The sequence below is a fragment of the Aphelocoma coerulescens genome, chromosome 1 (assembly GCF_041296385.1).
Source record: "Aphelocoma coerulescens isolate FSJ_1873_10779 chromosome 1, UR_Acoe_1.0, whole genome shotgun sequence".
Taxonomy (NCBI): Eukaryota; Metazoa; Chordata; class Aves; order Passeriformes; family Corvidae; genus Aphelocoma; species Aphelocoma coerulescens.
The window spans coordinates 73438516-73455265 of NC_091013.1; the positions used below are offsets into that span (position 1 = coordinate 73438516).

Below are 16750 nucleotides of genomic sequence, written 5' to 3' on the forward strand. Positions count from 1 at the left end.
ACTTTGTAAATGTCAGTTCTTGCCCATCCAAATTGTAGCAGCCTTTGAAATAGGGAGAAAACTTTCCTATAGAAGAAATTTCTTTCAATGTTGAAAGATGCTGCAGAAGACTCGAGACAGTGACAGCTAAATACCTATTTACCCCAGTCAGACACAGCCGTCTCAGGATTCTCCTATTGATTGATTCATCTCAATGTGGCACTAGCAGGGTCCTTAGTGAATTCTGCACCATGCAGTTGTGGCAGGGCAGTACATCTTGAGTAGAAGGAATTGGTCTGTTGAGTGAGTGTTTTTCACTTGTACTCTGACAGTCTGTCTGCTGCTCTGTAAGGCATCCTAATAGTTCTGCTCAACCCAAGTTTTATGTGATTCTGTCATCATTATTACTAATATTTTTGTTGGGAAATGTGAATCTAAGCATCCAAGATGTTAGATTTGCCTGAAAGTGTGACTGCTTTGTTTTACCCTTTTAATGGAAAATCAGCTATGTCTGTTGCTGGAGGACTAGTTGTGGGAAGCTATGATTTCAGAAAGCAGTTGTTCCCTAAGTAGCACGAGCCAATGTTATAAAAGGCCTCATCATTTGCTACCAAGCCTTTGAAGTTTGCTTTGCCCAGTGGGATCTAGAAAACTGAGCAGAGCACAGTCAGGTTGCCAACTAAGCCAGACAGGCTTCTGATTTGTGAGCTATTTATGGTTTCTAGAACTGCTGCCCTCATTCATCGTTGCAATTAATTGCAACAAGCCTGGAGATGATAAATGCCTATATCATTATTGCTAAATATCTAGGAGTATGCTTTTTTAAAGCTCTGATTCTTCTTAGAAGAAGCTCTTGAGTTCCCAACTTGAACACCCCAAATAAATTGTGGTTTCTTTTTGGGACCTCAGGCTTTGTACCAAAAATGTTTCATATGTATCTTTTGCAGGGCTAATGTGTAGAACTGGCTGTAGTACTGCAAGGGTGAGAGTGTTTCTGGCCAGTGCACTGCTTTGGGCCTTTAATTGTGTCCTCAGAGCGAGATTTAGAGAGTATTCCTTCATGGTATCAATACAATAGAACTGATGATAAAAAGTTGGGATGTGTCTTCTATCCTTTTTCTGGACAGAGCTGGTGAGGTGAATGCTCAAAGGCTTTTTTAATTGAATGTGTGTTTGGCAATGGGAAAGAAAGAGGCACTTTTTTAAGGAAACCTAGACTATTTTGCAGTTTATACTAGGCTGGTGCATTTCAGCTAAGTGCTAAAGGAATGAAGCTGTTGGCCCTTCAGAAAGCTTACAAGGACACTTGTAATCTAGAAGCTGCATGAAGGCAGCCGGTATTAGAAAGTGCAAACTTCAGAATAATATAGTGATAAATAAATAGAAACTCCCTACTTGAAAGAGCAGCTGAAGGTTTGAAAAATTACAGGAAGTAATTTTAAAAAGATGACCTACTGTGCAAAGCATAGCTATAAACAGATGAGTTGCAATCAGTGTCATTCTTTCTTACTTGAACACTGAGAGTGCATTAGAACTGATGATTAATAATGATTAATTTTAAACAAGAATGGTGATATAATAGCTGTAAGAACAGCTGTTGAGAAATAAGAGTTCAGCTAACTTGGTCCCTGGTTTGTGAACAGTGGTAGTTCTCTGGCAGACTCATCTGGTCTCCAGCTTTCCTTCTGTGATTTTTTTCAAATTGCATTTTGCATCCACAGCATCATCTGTCAGACATTTCCATAGACCAGCTGTGCATTGTGTGAAAAGGTTTCACTTTTTCCTTTTGTGTAGCATGTGAAATTCACATGTGTAGCATGTGAATTTCATGTCTTGCAGCAGTGCCTAATTGAACTGCCATTTGTTATTCTTTCCAATCTTGTAAATACTTTAATCTTCCATGAAATTGCCTCTGTCCCATGTTAGAGTCCTGGGCTGTTTAGATATTGCATCTATGAAAACAGTGATAGGTCTTGATGCAGTCTCATTTTCTTCTCGTTTGGGGTTTTTTTCCTAATTATTCTATATCCGTTTTGGGTGGGAGCAGAGCAGAGATCAGATGATGTACAGCTAACTGCTTGTTTTCTGAGGTGTTCTGCTAGGCCACTAATACTGCACAAGTGAGCCAGAGAATAAATGATGCTGGTAGGAGAGTGCTGCCAAATGAGTGACAGAATGGTGTCAGAAAAGATACCTGGCACTAACTGCTAGAGGCTCTCAGGGAGTGGGAAGGGAATGGACATGATTATCACTTGACTGCTCTGAAATACCTAGTGCATCCAGTGCAAAATGGACTTGTAAAGTAAATGCAACACAAAATATGTTGAAAGAGGGTGGTTAGAGGGAGTGTTCTCACACACAATATTGAATTAATTTTGAATAAAGTGACATGGTCTACTGTGGATTTTAAAAGCGACTATAGCCAGAAATTCACAGAAATCTTTTGTTATCTAGTAAGTGTAATGATTTCACATGCAAACTGTTTCACAATGCCCTTAAACTGCTATTGTTCTTCCAGTTTCCAATTTACTTGGAAAATGATAATTCTTTCCCTTCTTTGTTATATTGTTTCCTAAGCTTCTTTCCATGCCCACTAAGAAACTTTGTTCCAAGCCAGTACAGCAGTTCGTGCTTCAAAAAGGTGCTTAAGCAAGATTAATAGGCTCAAAGAAGCTGCATCCAAGGAAATGCTGAAAAGTTTACCTATGCACTGAAGCTTAAAGCTGTTTCCTGGGATCGTGTCATTTCAGAATTCCCTCAGTTGGAAGGCAACCTGAAGTCCATCTAGTCCAACCTTCTGTTTAAAGTAGGGTGAATATTAAATGCAAACCAGGTTGCTCAGGGCTTGCCCAGTTGCATTTGTAAACTGGTTAAAGGATAAAGACTCCGCAGCCTGTTTTTGCAACCTCTTCCAATTTTAATTGTAAATAGGTAGTTTATTAAATAATAATATTTGCATCATTTAGACAATAAAATTATAATATAATCATGATCCTGTAACTGACAAATAAATATCACTGTAATTCTGGGACTGTAAAAATGCCACACAAGTTAAGCAGAGCATCCATCAAACTGCAGTTATCTTGAAAAATCTGGTCTTTACCAGCCATGGAAATGAGGCTGGCTTCTGGATTCAAGCATGTTAATTTGCCAGTGATAAGGATTTTGTAATAGTTTGATGCCATCTATTTTTTTAGAGTTATGATGTAAATACAGCAAGTTGCTCCATAGCCTGAGTATTTTATTTTAAACAAGGAGTACTCTGCCAGTATTTAAAATTTAGTACGTGAAAATAATTGCCTGGTACTGCTGATAATTATTTTTAGAGCATGACAAGCATCTGTCACCAGATGGTGGTCTGTATTCCACGTCCTTCTCCTCTGCTGTAAATGGAGGCATGTACTGCAGAAGTAATTGAAAGCTTTTTGTAACTTGTGTCTTTTTCAGCTTTGGTTTGCTTTCGTTAATGGATTTTCTGGGCAGATCTTATTTGAACGATGGTGCATTGGTCTGTATAATGTGGTAAGTGCTACATGTTTTGACTTGATAGTGCTTGGGACTGCTGTATTATTTTGTTGTGTTCCATTTTTCACAGGTAGCTGTCCTAGATGTGTGTCGAGAAAGGTGAGTTTGTTTGTAGAAGCCATTTTGAATCCACTATTAGGTAGAAAAAAAATCATTTAAAACTACACTTTTATTGCAAAAAGAAATTTGGGAGAACACCTTGAAAACAGATGTTTAGCCTAATATAACCTGCATAAAACTCTGCAGATTTTAGGTAGAATTTAATTTCCTCATTGAAAGAATTTTCAGTATTTTGCACTGAATATTTTGCTGACAGCTCATGCTCAAAATACTCCTAATCTTTGAGTTTTGAATAATCTTTTTTCTCTCAGTCCCTGTAGAGTTAGATGCTGAGAGAAGTGTTATGCAGTTGCTTTGGGTTGACTCATGCTCCATTAGGTACAGGAAGAGAAGTTGCATCACTGTGTCACCAGCATTTTGCACTCGAAATAAGAGCAGGATATGTCAGTCTGGGAGTGGTTTCTGATTTTCGACATGGCCTGCAGGCTGCCACACTGTGTCATACGACTTTATTACTTTAATCAGTAATATTTTTTGATCAATCACATAGAGTAAAGTCTGAAGGATCTCTGGAACCAAGTTCTGTAGCATACCATAGACCTGTGTTGGTGCTTTCAACAGTGGTACCTTTGTAATGTTACTGACGAGTGGCCTGGTGCCTGGATTTATAAGCTGTTAGGACACCATTAGTGTTGAAGAATCTCTTTGCAAGGAGGGAATTTAATTTTTTCCTTTAAAAAAGCTCATTCCAAATATATGCTAATACAGAAAAAGCCAGCAAATTATCACTTAGTATTAATGAAAACACTTAACTTCTGTCACATTAATTTTAAAAATGATGGCACAAGCCCCCATATTCCATAAGATTTCATACTCTTAGTTGAAGATACTTATTCAAGGATTTATCATTGCCTTGATTCTCTTCACCCTAATTTCCTGACTGTTATGCAGTCCCTGTCATTCATGTTTAGATATTTGCATCTATTATCTTTAAACCTCATTTGATGAATCTATCTACCCTACCTAAAGCTTCTGGATAAAACTCATCTTCTGTAATCAGAAAATAAACCTTGTTTTTTAAAGTCAATGTTTTCTAAAATTAGAACTGATTGTGTGGACTCATGGAGAATCGAGTGCTAGTAGGATATTAGGGACTTCCACAATTTTAAGGGTTTAGATTTTGAAGTGCTTTTAGTTAAGTCATTCTCTTCTGTGCAGATTAACCCTTTATTTCATTCGTAGTCTCATTAAAGTAGAAAGTGTGTGAAATCATAGTAGCGTTGTAATTCCTGATTTTGCACTGGTTCACACTGGAGGTTGGCCTTTGTAATCAAAACCACTAGAAGATTTATTTCAAGTGAAAATGTAAATGCCCCAATAAACACAAGAAACCTGGGGAAATACATTAAAGCTGTATGAGAGCATGGTCTTCTTTGGAATATATTGGACCAGTGCTCTCAGTTTCAGTTCTCTACCCTCAGCCTGCTGCCATTTTAGCCATCTGGTTTATCACTTCATGACCAAAGACACACAATTCCCACTAGACTGAGGGTTGTAATTACTGATTCTCACTTGTCTCCGTTCTTCCACATTGTTCTTTGTCTGCTCCCCAGCTGCCAGCTTGCTGCTGGTGAGAATCAAAGCCCACCCTCTCCAAATGTGCACACGCCCTAGAAACAGTTCATAACTCCAAGCTGCCTCTTAACTTCAAGAACCCTTCTCAAACTGTTAAAAATATACGTATGTATAGGATTAAAAGTGATGTTTCTGATATAAACTGTTAATGTAAAAGGAAGTGAATGAAGTTTAGTGTTTAGACTTGCACCCTGGTGTTACTTTCAGTCTGCGCCTGCACTGTGGACTACAAGATACCCAAGATGGCTTTAAATGAGCCGCCTCGGATCCTGGAAATACTTTAAGAGCAGCAATGTTAAAGTCAGTGGAGGCTAATTTACTCTGCTTCTGGCAGAGTGTCCTGCTGCCTGTCTTGGACAACTTCCGAGGCTTGGTCATCCAAGCGTCTGCCCGTAGCACAGACACACACTGCAGTTAATTTGTTCCTATCAGTTCATGCCTGCCAGGGGAATCCCCAAAGTACAATAATGCAGAACGGCCTTTGTTGCTCGGTAGATTTTTTTGTTTTTTAATGTGATTTCCACATTTACTCTGTCTGTAAACTTAGCACTGGTTAAGCATGTTGCATATCTAATTATGGCTACAACTGCAGCTATATTGGAACCTATTCCCACAAGGGTATTTTGTAAAAATACGTGTTGTCTTTCCTTTTTTAGTCTGATGTGTTTGACCCTCACTGGATTATCTGGTACATCAGAAACTAATGGTGCTTAACTTCTCAGGTTTAAGCTTATTGGTTAATAATATGAATTTTCTGTCATTTTTCTTTTGTTCGTAAGTCAATATTTGACAGTTACAAATTGGTGAAATTAATGTTTGGACCGTTGAAAATGATGTCAAATAACATGGTCAGTAGTAGTAAGTCTTCACTAAAGTCTGTGGGAATTTTGCTGTTGTCTAGATAAAGAAACATTATATGAGATACACTTAAAACTAAGAGCTGCTTTCAATTAGTGTTTGCTTTCCTTGCAGATTTTCACAGCGCTGCCACCCTTTACTCTGGGAATTTTTGAACGATCATGTACTCAAGATAGCATGCTTAGATTTCCTCAGCTATACAAAATCACTCAAAATGCAGATGGTTTCAACACAAGGGTAAGGGAAACTTTGTTACTTTAGGAACAAACATAAGCATTCTTATATTCCAGATTTTTCTTGTCAGAAAATAGCTTATTTCACACTGTTACTTCTGCTTTATGCTAGCCACTGAGAGTGATTGTTCAGCCTCCCAGTTCTTTTCAAGGGATTATTTTTTATTTAAATGAAAAACATCCTTGTTTATAAGTAAGGATTTTCTGCTGTGACTTCACCTGAAACTGGTCCCGAAATATCCATAAACTTTGATTCAAGTTTAGATTCATATCCAATTATGATTTTTCAATTCACAGCTACTGATAAGTCACAGTGACATCTCCTGGATTTAATTTAACATATGTGTTGTCATAACACTCTCTGCTAGGGCGCTTTTTCATATTTAGTATAGCTCTTGTGAGTTTTGAAGAACACATTTTGCTATTTAGATGCTGGAAAATGCCAGCATTTGGTATTCTGTCTTTTCCATAACAAGCACATCTAAATGTACTTCTGAATCAAGGAAGCTGTATGATTGCTTTGTTTGGAGAGGAAACTGTGGAGTACATAAAGCTCTAGTTTGTGCAAAATGGCATTATCTGCAAGTTAAAAACTGTGGAGCACAAAATATTTGTCCATTAAAAGAAAACAGAACATTTCATAATACTGAATCACTCTCTTAAAATGGTTCTTTGAGGTAATTAAACAAAATTGACTCCGTCTGTCTGCCTTATTTCAATAAAGGTCTTAAGCTGAAGCCTGCTTGCCTATTATGTTTTAAGTTGGTAGAATAAAGTGATCGAACTGGACCAGTGTTTTCTTGTGAAAGAGCAGAAATTGTAGGAGGAAATAGATCCTGCAGAAGTTTAGGTATTTCACTTCAGGACAAACATTTTCTGACTCTAAACTACACAATGAAGTGTTTGTTAGGAGTTAGAGAGAGGTCAAGAGTTTTGGACTTTACTGATGGCTTGGTTTGTTTTCCCTCAGGTTTTCTGGGGTCACTGCATCAATGCCCTTATCCATTCCATCATTCTTTTCTGGTTTCCACTGAAAGTGCTGGAGCATGGTAAGGGCTTCATTATTTCTTACGTCAGTAACTGATGTTCAGTCTTACAGAACCAGTGTGTTTGCAGAACCGGGGGTCATGACAAGCCCCAAGAAATAATGCTGCCAGACAGTTCAATGGTCTTTAGCTGCTGAACTTGGAGAGTTGTCTAGTGGCTTTCAGAAATTATTCTAGTTTAACATAATTATTGTTCATACAGTGACTTTAATAGGTGAAAAATGAAACTACTGCTTTGCTAAGTCTTACCCAAATACTGAATGATGTTTCACAAAATGCCTTTTTTTTTTTTTTTTTTTGTAGTGTGTTGAGATCTCAGCATTTTATTTAATAATGTTCTTACAGCAGCTGCCTTTCAACTGTTTGCTTTATATCTTGTTGGAACTCTCCCATTCCATAATGCAGTACTGTACAAAAGAATTGGCTGGAATGGAAGTAAACTGGATCAAGAGTCAGAGATGTCAGGGAAATTAGACTCTTTGGTGTACAAATTAGGGTTATTAAGTCTTGCTTTTTAGGGTAACACAACTGCATGGTATTTCAGGGACCAGTAAATCCCATATGGTTCCTTCCTGTCTTTCCAATATAGTTGTGTGGGTGAGAAAAACCATGGGAAGTCTGTTCTTTGATGGTAGTAAGAAATAGGGTTAGGTCAAGTGAGGAGTTTAAGGGTGGTGGAGAAGAGAATATTTATCTAAAATCATAAATTTTTCACAAGTGAAACTCTTTCCTGGAGAATGCTGATTTTAAGAAGACCTTCTCAGCTCCAGAATGGATTAACTGGGGAGGAGGTGAAAGAAATGGAAAGGGAGGGAAGATGAATGCTTATGTCAGAGACATGATGGTAAAGATACTTGTGGGGGTTAGATTCATGTTTCTCTACTTGGCTGATTAAAATGTCAGTATCATATCCTCAGTGGGAACTTCACACGCTGGCTGATGGACCGTACAAGAAAGGGACTTCCCTTTCCTCCGTACGTGGGCTAAAACAAGGTTGTTTCATGGGAGAGGGGCTTTTATGGTTGGTTGGTTTTTGTTTTGATTTGAGGAGTTTTGTTGTTCTGTTACACTGGTTTTATGACAAATGTTAATCTTGAATAGCTCTTTTTAAAATTCAACTTCAGAAATTTTAGGTTGACATCTGTAATGTTTATAGTTAAAATTACATAGTCTTCCATAGATGTTTTTCTAGTTCCTAAGAAACTTTTCATTTCAACAATTAGAATTATAAGACTGAAATACCAGCTGAAAGGGTACCTTCCTGAGTTCCTTTGAATATTTTGCTTAGTTTGTTTTCCAGAGAGGAACGAATATTGAATTTTCAAATTTCTTTGCATTTCCAAGTGCAAGAAGGATTTCAGTGCCAGAGACAAAAATGGGCCATTCACACTGGGATGGTTCTTAACCTCTCGAGCTCCTTAGAATGTGAAGTACATGTAGTCCATGAATGGGCACTTGTATAGCTTCAAAAATGAATGTTCACTGAGCATCCTGCTGTTCTCATTAGCACAAGTATCATTCCTTTCAGGACCTTGTAGCCTCCCAGAATGAAAGGTAATGGAAGTCACTGAAAAATAAAGACATTAGCTTACTGCATTGAAACATAACTTCAAAAAGTTGAGACTTACGGGAAAATTTATTCAATTACTTACATGTTCACTGTGATGTTACACTAGAGCATGGCCATGTCACGTCAGCTTATTCTATCAAAACTGATACGTGTTTAGGCATGCCTTTTTCTTAACAAACTCAGCCCTTTGGCACCAGCAGGGTTCATTGAGCATGGAAGACTAAATTCCCTAGCGCTTTTCACCTTTTTCATTGACACCAGAGGGAAGAGTAGGGTGACTGTTAAATCTTGGTGTGTCTGTGTGAACGATGTGGTAAATGCCTGAAGCCACTGAGGAGGAGCTGGACTGAGGGAGATGCCAGTGGCTAGAAACCATGCCAGTTCCTAGCCCAGCTGTCTCAGGCTTTAGCTCCAGTTGCACTGTTAGTCACTAATCTATTTGCTGCTGTTTCTTAGTAGTTAATATTGAAAAGAAAGCAGGGATACAGAGCTAGCAACTTCTGGAAAATATTCAGAGCCGGTCAATTCTTTGGAGATAGCCACGAGCAGCCATGGTAGAAACAAAACAAAACAATTAGCTTGGGTTAACTGCACTGACTAAATATATAGGGGTTTTTTACCTGTAAGCTGGGCAGGGTTTTCACCACAGAGGTCAGGGTGTCAGGAGCTCTTCTTTATAGGCTTAAAAATTTACTGATCCTGGAGTACACAACCTTTGTTTAACAATGTCAGATCCAGTTTTGTAAATGAATCTGACAAAATGTTACTGTCATGGTAGAAGGTCACTGTGCTAGGCAGTATGTGTTTAGGAATGAGTCCAAGGTTTTGTCTTAAGCCTTTTTGTCCCTGCTGTTCATGCAGCTCCCTAGTAGTTGTCTTAAAATGTGTGAAAATAGCAGTACTTACTATGCTTGAGTAATGCTTGAAAACTCTTGCATGAGTTCAGCTGGCATTCGTGTGGTGGTCGAATGTGGTTTCGTGGTGTTCCGGTGTGCTTCAGCAAGGGCTAAGAGAAACTAAATGACCTCTGAAGTATTGCCAAGGTTGGCACTTTCAAATGATAGCTTAACGTGTATGTACTTACCCTTGTGCACACTTGATAGAGACAGGGTGGGTGGAGACTGAATACTGCTCAGTTACTGAACTAACCTCCAGTGAGATACTGTCGATGTTTATATGTGTCCTTTACAGATGAAACTCTCACTGCTCTTCTTAATTCAGCTCTCTTTCACCACAAATCAGCTGGTGTTTTACTGCTTCATCATCACAGGCACACAAATAATAAATTTTGTTAGAGGTGGCAATAGGCAGTACAGTACAGATACAGCAACAGAAAAAGTGACACTGACATACCTCAGCTCTTACAGGCAAATTACGTGTTAGGGTCTGGTGAGCACTTTCCCTTTTTCTAGGCCAGCTTCTGGCAACCAGGACTATGGATATGTGCTCTATCCGAGCACCATGTCTGAGGCCTGGGTGAGCACAACTTTTGCATTACCATTACCTCACAGCTTCTAGGAGTGCTTTTAGATGTCCAAAAAGGAAAGGTTGGGACCAGTTATTTTCTCCTGAAAATCTCCTTGTTCTTTTGCCCATTCTGTTGTTAAACTGATAACAAATGTGATTGTTTTTATCTTCTTCTTTCAGATGCAGTATTCACAAATGGACAGGGAGTTGACTATCTATTTGTTGGAAACATAGTTTACACTGTAAGTTTGTGTATCCTAGCAATTTTTGAATGGTAGAATTTCTTTCCAGCCTTTTTTTTACCATGAGAAAATGGTGTAAACCTGAAGAAAGTGTGTGAGTAAAATAAAATCAGTCTGATGCTGTGTGCATGGTTCTCCCTCTTCCTTTTTAATTTTTTTTCCCCAGACATGCACCAACAATAGTTTCTGCTTTGTTGTTCCCCCATCCCCTGCCCAGTTCCTGGGTTGCTACCTAAATGGTAGTAGCTTTTTCGGTGTAAAGGGGAGATTGGGCCATGAACACCTTGGAGTTTGAGTGTGTTAGTAATGAAGTTATCTTCTTTCTTTTTTTGTCCTTGCAGTATGTTGTAGTCACTGTTTGTCTGAAAGCCGGCTTGGAAACAACTGCATGGACTAGAGTAAGTACTTTCCAGTATCTTTTATTTTGTTTTAGCACCCTTCCTCCCTAATACAGATAAGAGGTACTAAAAATCATTTGGTTCTTCAGAGTTTTAATTGGATCTTTCATGTAAGGATAGACTGCTAAGCTCCCTAAGTACAGAATGTGAGAGGAATGAACCCGTAGATCACATGATATCTGTAATGAAAACAGGTGGCCTGACAGAAGTGGGAAGAGTACACTGAAAGTGTATTGTCAACATCTCTACTTAAAAATGAGAAAGTTTTGCATGAAATCAACATACTACTGTAATGGCTTAAGAAAATACATCAAGAAAATGGTCCTTTGTACTCTGTAGCTCCTTCAAAATTAATGCAATAGGGAATGAAAGGTGTCTGCCCACAACAGATAAACAACTGGGCTTTGAGAACATCTTTGAACCAGGTAAAAAAAACTAGTGATGGCTTCACACTGGTTGAGCTTTTGTTTCTTTTTTTTGAAACTTAGTGTAATAAGGATGTTAGTTAAATAGTTATGTTGGTTCCTTGATTTGAGGTATTTACTTGCAGTGGGCAAATGCTCTGTTACTGGTAGGTGACAGAATCCAGCAGGGCAGTGAGCTCCGAAGAGTGGGAGGGACAGGGAGGGGAGGGCTCCTGTGTTGATGAACCTTCAACACCTTTCTCCCCTCCTTTCCCCTAGCCCCTCTGAAACACTTAATTTTTTAAATTTTGATGGAGTCCCTTTTTCTCCACACCAGTAAGATACTTTATGGGAATCCAGTTTTCATGATGTACAAAGAAGCTCTGCCCTCAAGACTAAGATGTTTTGAGGACACATATTCTTATTTTACCAGTTTTTTTGGTAAAAAAAAACTTTGGCTTAGATCTTGTTAACCTCATTGCTTCTGTTAGTTGTAAAATGTTTTATTTCATTCCTCCCAGGGGAATTGTGAAGATCAATGAGCTGACATCTGTTCTGAATTTTAAAGATGAAATGCTATCTGTATAGTTCATTTAATTGTTAGGGAGATGCTAATATTTTCTGCCTCATTCTCTCATCTGAAAATAAAATCTGGCTGGTTTTTATTGTTGCTTATGCATCAGTTCTGTGTTGTGTATCAACATTTTAAAATGCAAAAATCCTTAAATTAATCCCTTGTGCACCAGAAAAGCATATATCCAAGTCTACGTTGAAGGCATGTGAACTTGTTTAGATCTGTTTTGTTGTGAATTGTTTGAAGGTTTTTCTTCTCTCCTCTTCCCTGGATAGGTGATGGGTATCTTTTCAGTTGCTTGGGGATGGATAATCATGATCCCCTCATTTGTAAACTTCTTTCTAAAAGATACCATAATATTTAGTAGGTACTGGAGTTCTGTAACACTAGCATTTTATAGAGAAATAATTATTATTCACACAACAGTTGTGTTTAGAATCACCTTTTTTCTATATGTGCTTCTAAATCCTGTCCTGTTGCTTGGAACAGTGATTTTCATCATCTTGGTATCTGATGTTGGTTGTAGTTTCAGCTGTGAGTGAATCAACACACAGAGAATCTTTGGGTTACTTGAAGAGTATTACATTTACAACACTGAGTTAAGCCTCTTCTCCATCATCAAGTGTATTGGTTACCGGCAATTTGTTCTAGAGAGTTAGAGGGACACTGCCACTTGGGAGAACATGACAGTTTCAGCAGACAGCTTTAAGTAAATAATGCAGTCAAAGTGTTTGGGAGCCTGGTATATCCAGTAGGTAGTGTGGAAAGAAAGGCCTTGATAAAAGTGGTAACATGATGCATAATAAAATCTACACATTGTAGTTAAGTGGAGTAGCTTCATGTTATGTGTGGCCTATGTGGAGCACTGCAGCACGCTTTTTCCCAAACACACAGAGCTTTCTCCATCACTGCTTTACCACACTGTGGGAACTGTTGCAGGTAAGCAGGACACATGGAAGAGCCACACTCTGTCTAGTTTTAATGCAAGAACCTTGATTTCTTGTCTTCTGTTATTCATTTAATACATCTCATGGGCTCAGTTCTGCTTTTGCACATGAAGTCTCGGGGGTAAATGCAGACATCAGTGGAGAAGCAACAGTCCAGATGTTGGTGGGGTGACTGTGTAAGGAACATTTTCAAGCAGGGCAAGGAGGGTTCTTCCAGAACACAGAAACTCTTTTAAGGGCAGAGAAGCAGTTTGGGCAGATAAAAGCCTGAGATAATGAGATGATTGGGAGAACCATGAGAAGAAGGTAAAGACAACATAAAATGAGCAAAGTCAGCTCAGCTGGAAAGGATGAAGAGCTGCAAAACTTGAAACCTGTCCTAGCAGCAAAATGGAAAGAAAAACCTGAGCAAGACAAAAAAAAAAAAAAGGTGTCATTTCACTAGCATAAATACACTTCCTACAAAATAAGGCTGTGTCTGAAATCAGTTTCTCTGCTTGCTTTTATTTTTACTGGTTTTAGTCATGAAGTCCAGGAGCTATGGAAGCACAAGTCCAGGCTATCCTGAGCCTTCTGTCCACTTATGTGAGAGGAAGGCTGTGGCTGTATCACATCCTTTTCAGAAAGCAGTGATGGTGCTGACTCTTCTTAAAGATGAATTCTTGCAGCAGCCTTGCAGTACTTGATCTTTGGGGAGCTGAGCACTACAGTTGCTCACTGGGGCAGGGCTTCTAGTCAGAATCTTGACGTGAATTGTCCCTAGTTTTCAGAAAAGTAAGTAGACTGAAAGGATAAAATCCCTCTTGTCCTCTGAGTGTTTTAAAAAAAAATCCTTCAGTTTCTTCTTTTCTTCACATTAAAACTGAATCAAGCATGTAGGTGGTATTTTGGAGGTTTTTGTTTGTTATGTGGGGGTTTGGAGCTGGGTTTTTTTGGTTCATTTGTTTCTTGTTTGTTTGTTTTAAATAAGGAGTTGCTGGTCAGATCTCCTGGGTGAAACAGAATAAATAACAAAGTTTGAAAATTAATTTTCCTGCCCACTGTGTCTCTCCAGGAAGGGGCCTATCCCATGTCTTGCTTATTATTAGCCCAGCAACTTTCAGGATTGAACAAAATTCCAGCTTTCTGAGAGTGCCTAGAAGAGTGTTCTTTCCATTGCCTCTGACATTTTGTCATATGAATGCTTCTACTGTAAGGTAGCTTCTAGTTGATCCCAGCTATCTGCCAGTCTGCACTGGTGCTGCAGGCTCCTTGCTTGTTTTCACTGCCTGTGCTGGAGAAAGCTGTCCTTCCTGAGGATGTGCAGCAGTTGCAGATTAGGAGCAATCTTCTCCTTCTTTCAGAAGTTTGTATCTATCTCACAGCAAGCAGAACACAATACTCAGACACTTCTTTGGTTCTCAGACACACTGTTCAAAAAGTCAACAGACACAGTCATCCAATAGGAAGTATAAAGCCGAGAGCTGAACAAGCACTCTGTGTCCACCAGCGCCCAGTATGTGAATTAATTCCCATGTTCCTGAACTCACATGTAATTAGTAATTAAGATTTATGCAGGTACTTCTCTGAATTGGAGCCAAAGTCATCAGCTACAGGAGTTGCTGGCATCCAAAAGAGCTGGAGCCAATAATGAGCTCAGTTGCTTGTTACAACTGAAATTACTGGTTCCATCCACTGCAGTGTAAAACAACTTAAACATCCTGAACAGAAAAACAGTTTGGGTGTGTAGGAAAAATTACTTTCTTTAATGCAACTGAGAAGAAATTTGTGCTGGATCTGCTCTTGGTCATTTAATAGCACTTTTATTTTCTCTTATGAGTCTACAGACTAAAGAACAAGTAAAGCTGGAAACTGCATTGCATATCTGTAAATCAATTAGAACACCTTTAAAACAAAAAAAGCGCAAAGTTGATCAGTAGATGTTGATTGTGGTAGTGTATTACACAATACTGAATCTTCCTCCGTGGAAGGTGAGTGATGGCTATGGCTTGTATGTTTACACTGCCATAAGGGATTTGTCCATGTGAACTTTAACCTGCTCCTTTGAAAATTTCTATCTTGATTTATGTGTTGAATCTGGCATGTGCATGACAGGATACAGGAACTAGATGAGAGAAATCATGGTTCCAAGGAAAATCTGATGAGTTTTCAGAGCTTCAAATAAGATAGATTGGCTGAGAAGTCTATCTGTCTGCCCTGTTATGAAGCAAAGATTAAAGAGAAGTGGTTTATGCTGTTTGAACAACCTGTGCTACTGGCCCAAAACCAAGAGCAGTAGACAGGCCTGAGTGAGACCGACAGAGACCTGAACAGGGGAACACTTCTGGGCTGGGTGACTGGAGGAAGTGCTATGTGTTGACTCTGCTTCTCTCCCTGTTCCTGGCAGTTCAGTCACCTGGCCGTCTGGGGAAGCATGCTGCTCTGGCTGGTGTTCTTCGGGGTGTACTCGGCCATCTGGCCCACGTTCCCCATCGCGCCGGACATGTTGGGGCAGGTCAGTACCAACACCTGGCTCTGGGACAGCGGCCCAGCACAGCGCCCTGCTGTCACCAGCGCTGCTGCCTCCCGCTTCCTCAGCACTCACACAGTGCTTGCAAAGGAATTGCACTCTAGTGAGAGTGCTTGGACTTCATTTTAACCTTTTCTTAATCCCTGTATTCATTTAACTTAATCTCCTTGTGAGAAGAGCTCTCTTTCTCCCCCAAACGGACATCATACATGATTATATGCACTGTGGATACTATAGGACAATTCCCAGTTCATTGTGATGGCAGTGGGGCTGGCTCTTTTATTGGTGTCTAGTCCTGGCAAGATTTTGTGTGTTTGACAAAATGCTGTGTTTGGTTTGGGGTTTTGTCTTGTCATGGGTTCGTTCTTTTCCATATATTTTGCTTTCATATTGTTGCTTTTTTCCTTCACTCATTTAAAATAAACAGAATTTCCTTGACAATAGGATGAGATGGTCAAAAGCAGAAGGAGAGCTGATATGTTACTGATTATAATACTTGAGGTATTTTGGATTTGTTCCTTCCATGTCAGCTGAGCTCCAGGTGGTGAAATTTTTCCTTCTGTGTCATTATTTCAACCCATGGTGAGATGATCAAATCGCAAGCCTGTCAAAATCACTCGAGAGTCTTGTGCATATTTAAAATAGGGGATTGCAATCAACAGTTGTAATGATTAAGGATTGAATAAAAAGTTATTCTTTTTATGGTAAAAAGTTATTCTGTAGAGGTGGAACTGCTTTCAGATTTACCAGAAAAATGTATTTGGTAGTAGGTTTAGACTTCAATGCAAAGATGTGGTTTATTATACAGAAAGAAGGAAAGCTATCTAATAATTTTAAGAAATTATATGCTTAGATTGCTACCCTTATGTACTAGAAAATGATAATAAAGAAGTCGCATGTTGGCAAGCTGATTAGATTTTTGAGATTACTCCCATGTCTGTATTCAACAAGAGCAGTCAGGCATGATTTTGTTGCTGTTCTAGCTTGATTTTGTTGCTGTTCTGGCTTAATATATATTTTATTATCATGTTCTAAAACACTGAGGATAATGGAGGCTATAATACATTTTCATGGACAGCTTCTTACAGCCGAGAGTGACAGCTGACAGGCTGGGATCAGCAAATAAGTGACTGACAGACAAAGCCTCAGTCCTTTCATAGTATTTCATGGTGATCTTTGTGTGTTTGACAGCACATACAGCACCGGTAGCTCTAATTCACATTTTCATATATTGGGCAGGAATTTGACTTGAGTATCGTGCAGAGTCGAGAACGACTTGTCCTCCACAGCAGACTTCAGTGCT

The 16750-nt window shown here is 39.0% G+C and overlaps 1 protein-coding gene across 8 annotated transcripts in view; it reads left to right on the forward strand.

Moving 5' to 3' along the window:
* Positions 1 to 16750, forward strand: part of ATP8A2 (ATPase phospholipid transporting 8A2) — a 320016-nt gene that overhangs the window by 203934 nt on the left and 99332 nt on the right. For 7 of the 8 annotated variants that reach the window (XM_069013203.1, XM_069013240.1, XM_069013247.1 and 4 more), the window contains 6 exons: positions 3427 to 3501; positions 6172 to 6294; positions 7261 to 7339; positions 10554 to 10615; positions 10957 to 11013; positions 15325 to 15432. In XM_069013203.1, the coding sequence (XP_068869304.1) occupies positions 3427 to 3501; positions 6172 to 6294; positions 7261 to 7339; positions 10554 to 10615; positions 10957 to 11013; positions 15325 to 15432 (504 nt within the window). The remainder of the gene's footprint in view (positions 1 to 3426; positions 3502 to 6171; positions 6295 to 7260; positions 7340 to 10553; positions 10616 to 10956; positions 11014 to 15324; positions 15433 to 16750) is intronic. The other variant, XM_069013228.1, reaches the window with a different exon arrangement.